At 38.5% G+C, this 5,402-nt stretch overlaps 1 protein-coding gene across 1 annotated transcript; it reads right to left on the bottom strand.

Annotated features, from left to right (window-relative positions):
• Positions 1–3,899: 3,899 nt before the first annotated feature.
• On the bottom strand, positions 3,900–5,141 carry LOC144442965 (somatostatin receptor type 5-like). The gene has a single exon (XM_078132339.1). It carries the CDS (start codon positions 5,139–5,141, stop codon positions 3,900–3,902), a length of 1,242 nt encoding a protein of 413 aa, XP_077988465.1.
• Between the last annotated feature and the right edge of the window lie 261 nt (positions 5,142–5,402).

Genomic DNA, 5,402 nt, shown 5'->3' with positions numbered 1-5,402 from the left:
TCATAGAGACTCCAGGCTTATTATTCCCCCGGAGAAGCAGTTATAGGGTTACCAAGTAAAGTTTTAATAGTTTTCTGAGCACGTGGAGTACGATCGAAATATATATACAAGGGTTTGAATATTATGTGTATTCGAATTCATTAAGTAATTGATATTAAGCAAATATATGTTTCTCAACACTGCTGGCGGGTTTCCTCTCATGCATTGTGAATAATGATGCGGGCCAAATGACAATATTTAATAAACGAGCGTCTGATTAGCATTATGAATATTATTGTTTACAGCTTGAATCAAACCTCAGATCATTTGCTAAATTGACGGTCTAGGTGGGTGGTCCGGCGAGGGTTTCTTAGCATCGTGCGTACTGTCAGTAACATGATTTGTGAGCTAAATCATAATACTTTGACGGAGAACCTGTAGCTCTGAGATCAATTTTGGTCCATAGGGGATTCTATGTACTTGTCTTACTTGGATAATGACTATTCCGCCACGAGCCTATATCTATTAGGAAACATCTCAGGTCTAGGTGTGAAACACCGACGAGATAATAGACACCTAGTAGGCTTAGACATGCAACACACGCAGGGATCGTTTTAGATAACAAATTAGAATTGTGCTTTCATCACATTACTCCACGGCAGATATTTCATTACACCGTCAGGGGTATACTGCGATAGAGTTACACGAGATACAACTAATAAATCCAACTAAATAGGTAGATAATTTCTTATCGGTACAACTTAAAAATGAATTTCATTGCAGACATACAACAATATATGAAAAAAGATTTACTAAAGTCAAGCAATTTCTTCAAAGTATTATCGGTTTTGTGCACGCTGGTTATCGAATATTAGTTCGAATTCTGGGTTTCAGTTGTTGGTAACTTTCAATGTCTCTCCGCTAAGAAGGCGATAAAAACGGAATCCGCCTTTAACAACACTATGTTTCCAGATTTCCAGTGTCTGTACAGATCTAGATAACATAAACATATATTCTTCTCTCGGTTTTATGTGCCAATGGACATGGTAAACGATTTATGACCGCGTAGAGGCAGGTGTTTAGGTAGACTTTAACTGATGGAGATAGACTTCATTTTCTACTTTCGACGATAAAAATTGCAATTTTTATGACGGATTACTTCTAAGTTGTTATCCTTGTTGTCTTCAATGTTCAGTGTAGCAAATTTATAAACCTGGGTCCGAGTTTACTCAGCGTTGATACTTCGCAGAGAGACAATGTATTTGTGATATTAAATTCTTTTCATGCCATTTACAAAGTTCAAATTTAGACGTTCGAAACTCCATATTTTCAAAATCTGCCGTGTAACATATCACGATGTTTCTTTGGCGGTATAAGGTGTATGATTGCATTTAGTTTCATCTACCGTTTTCATATGCCACGTCGACAATATCGGTGTTCGCACTAAGGCGACGTGGAAGACCTGCCATTCAAAATGCACAGACAATGAGCACGTTCGACAATTCAATACAGACTGCGAAATGTTATATAAAGTGAAGAGTGGACAATCACGTAGACAATTAAAAATTAGGTAACATGATACACATATTTTGACACCGATAATTCATACTTTTATAGTAAGTCTTTGTATGATCACGTCATCAGACGTTGTGACGTCACTTCTGTTGTTGAACTCATATACCCAACGGCAAAATCAGAATAACGAATCTTTATTGTGTATATATTTTCAAAAGATAGATCGTGACTTCGTTTGTGAAAAAGACTAAGCGAGTCCGAGGAATATCGTGACCGTTTTGCGTACATACAATGAACCCTATGAATGGTGCAAAGTGTGGTCATTGTAAGATGTTTATTCTACTGTACTGTTAGTAACACAGTATACATAAAGCTTCATTTATCTGTACTTCTTAGCAGCAGAGACGCTTAAACAGTCATTTTTTTTCTTACAACACTAACGCGTCAAAGAGATAATATAATACTCAATAAAAGTTTCAAAAGAATTATAACTCCATTCACATTAAATTGTTCAAAGGCAAAGGAAAAGTTGCCAGTCACGAGCCTCATCACATAAGCCTCAGGTGTCCATTATGTCATCAAACATGGGTATTTTTAATGTCTAAAACACACGATCTATTTTTTAAAAAATCGTGACAAGTATTCTTATTGACTTACTTACATAGAGCATGACTCACTTAAACAGAGAATTGTTCTAAATATGAAATGCCAGCCTTCTTCCAGGAGAGTTGATATTTTTAAATAACATTACAACACTCAAAAAGGCAAACTTTGATAATTTGAGGGATAAACTCGAAGTTTTGATGATACATGGCCTGAACCTGCGTTATAAAGCATTAATGGAAATGAAGCGAAACTTGTAAACTGTGCGTGAACAGTCAATGACCCGTGAAACCATTTTTTTTATTTATCGCAAATGCTTTTTAGCGTGAAAGATGTCAATGTGCGGTAATTCAGTTTTAACCTCGCAAACATATGTTTGTGATATAGTTGAGCTTCACATTCTTCCAATGTCAAGAGAAACTGGCCGCCAATGCCATTCACTTTGTATTGTAAAATGAGAGAGAGAGAGAGAGAGAGAGAGAGAGAGAGAGAGAGAGAGAGAGAGAGAGAGAGAGAGAGAGAGAGAGAGAGAGAGAGAGAGAGAGAGAGAGAGAGAGAGAGACAGACAGACAGACAGACAGACAGACACAGAGAGAGAGAGAGCCAGCGAGTGAGACAGAGAGAAAAACAGACAGACAGACAGACAGAGGCAGAGAGACACAGAGACACAGAGAGACAGAAAGAGAGAGGCCATTGATACCACAACAGTCTGAAAGGTGACACACACATTCAATGTTGAGTTCGATATCAGATATATTATTCATATTCAACACTGATTCATTGACAACGAAGCGTTAAATGCAGTTGAGATAATGAATAGCGGCCGTCGTGCTCTATTTATCACATCACTCACACTACACATGTTTCAGATGTTGTATATTTGTATTTAAATAATAGATTATAGTTATGAAGCTATTCGCTGACACTTTACACTGAAATATTAGCATAATAATATTGAAACTGTGAGCACGCGCATTCAATAGAGATAATTGCTCTAAAGACCATAAGGTCTGTCTTGTATGATAGGCAAATATAGAATTGTTGATGTGTGAAGTAATTTAGACATTACAAAAGAAACAAATTTGTGATTTTCAATATGTTAAAGTAGAATACAATTGCCTCTCGACATTGTCGTTTCAACAAGCAGCCAAACGGCACTATTTGAAATGTTGTATATCAGCAACACATATTCAATAAGTACATTTCACGTCTTAATTGAAGCGTGAGATGGGAAGTTGCCATCACGTCAATTATGTCTCGTTGAGCAGACAACTAAGTTACAGTGACTCCCTACAGTGGCAAAATATTGTTGTATTCAATATTTTCATTTCACTAGATTATAATAAAGTTCACTCGTCTTCTCTAATTGTTTCGACAGCTTCCACACGGCTAGCAGTAAAACAAAGTTAACATTGAAATGTCAATATTACAACGCATTTTTTCTGGTTGGCACACTTATATACATTTGTTGGCATTAACTTGAAGAATATTTCTTAATCAGGAAAATATGTTTGAGATTTTAGGGAATGAAAATTCAAAGTAAAGTTCAAATGTCCTTTCAAAGGAAATTGTGAAAACTCACTCAACGACTGTATATTCGTATCGGGAATTGGTCCTGGATGGTCTGATGTTCCGGGTACCATTAGCATCTGATGACCTTTGCACTTCCGAGAAATGGACCTGATAATAACGAAACAGTCAAGGTTATGACACTCAACGGACACAACAGCTCGCAAGGTGGCAAAAGAAAGGAAAGAGATAAAACACTACGTCCTACAATTTCTGGATGATGACAAAAGTTTTTAATGATCGGTCTCTGAGTGTGTGGTAAGACGAAACGATTCGGTTGTTGTCGTAGTGTCCTGGTCTATCGGCGTACTTAATGTATTTCCGTACTTTGGAGAATCATTGACAGAAAAAGTAGTCAATGAAGTCCAATTCATTCGAGAAGATGCTTTCTGTAATAGCCCTTTCCTTACCACTCGATGCCGACTGCGTTGGATCTTCCGATGAGCTCGACGGAGACAAATCCTTCTGAGATTTTTCCGAAAATTTTCCCCGGCAAACGTATAGACGATGGGATTGAGACTGCTATTGGCGTAACTTAGACACAAACTGGCATAATATGCGACGAAGAGAGATAATGGGATTTTAGTGGGGTCACTGTACAGCAGTACAAATTGAACCACGTAAAATGGCAACCAACAGACGACAAATATCATAACAACCGTGATGACCAGCAAGGCAACACGACGGGAACCGGTAGATTTCCTCGGGTTTTCTGATCTCGGTCCTTTGGTACGTAGAATAAATACTAAGAGACGCAGGTAACAACATGATATGATTGTGATGGGAAGGGCAAAGCCCATGAAAAATGTGAAAATTGCAAAATATGTTTTAAAAATATCTATTGGCCAGATGACATCACACCTTAATCTATTAGACCCGATATCGAATGTTGAGGAATACATCCAGAGTGGCAATGTCACTATTATAGATAAACACCACAGGCAACAGTTCACAATTCGAGCATTCCGAACGGTTCGATATTTTATTGAGGTGATTCCATGTACTATGGCAAAGTATCTATCGATGCTCATTGCAGTCAAAATAAATATACCAGTGAACATATTCATGCCGTCCACGGCAAAGACAATTTTACAGATAGCCTTTCCGAAGATCCAGTTATTAGCAGCATATTGGTAGGCTAGAAAGGGCATACTAAGCATAAAAAGCAAGTCTGCAAAAGCTAAATTTACAATGTAAATGTTTGGCACGGTTCGCATGTTGGTGAAGCGTAACAGAACTGCGATCACAACGCCGTTGCCGATAATTCCTAGCAGACATACAAAACCGAAGAACGACGGGATGACCGTGGTTCGTATCCATAACGGCCATTGGTGTCCCGGCAACTCGGTGTCGTTGAGCGAAGAATCGTTGAAAAGAGCTGTGTCATATGCCGAAACCGGTGTCACATTCATTTTGCGCACAAGTTCGGTGGAAGAGATTTCGCCTGTCGTCAAAGTGCTCACACAATCAGTCATAGTTGAGGTGAATGGTATTTCCATGGCAATTTCCAAGCAGACGCGGTTTCTTCAGGACATCTGGCGACTGATGACGTCAGCAAACATTTCTGTCGAAATGAAAGTATTCCAGAGTCGGTGGTGACGAAAGAGCGACTTGTGCGCCTATGATACGGTGTAAAATCAGCGGCTGTCCTCGTGCGTACGTATACTGTCTATCTAATAATGCTTAGACTCTCTGGATTTTTTAAAGCAATCCAGAACGCATCAGCGGACTAATGT

The sequence above is a fragment of the Glandiceps talaboti genome, chromosome 12 (assembly GCF_964340395.1).
Source record: "Glandiceps talaboti chromosome 12, keGlaTala1.1, whole genome shotgun sequence".
NCBI lineage: Eukaryota > Metazoa > Hemichordata > Enteropneusta > Spengelidae > Glandiceps > Glandiceps talaboti.
This window is presented reverse-complemented; position numbering and strand designations above follow the sequence as displayed.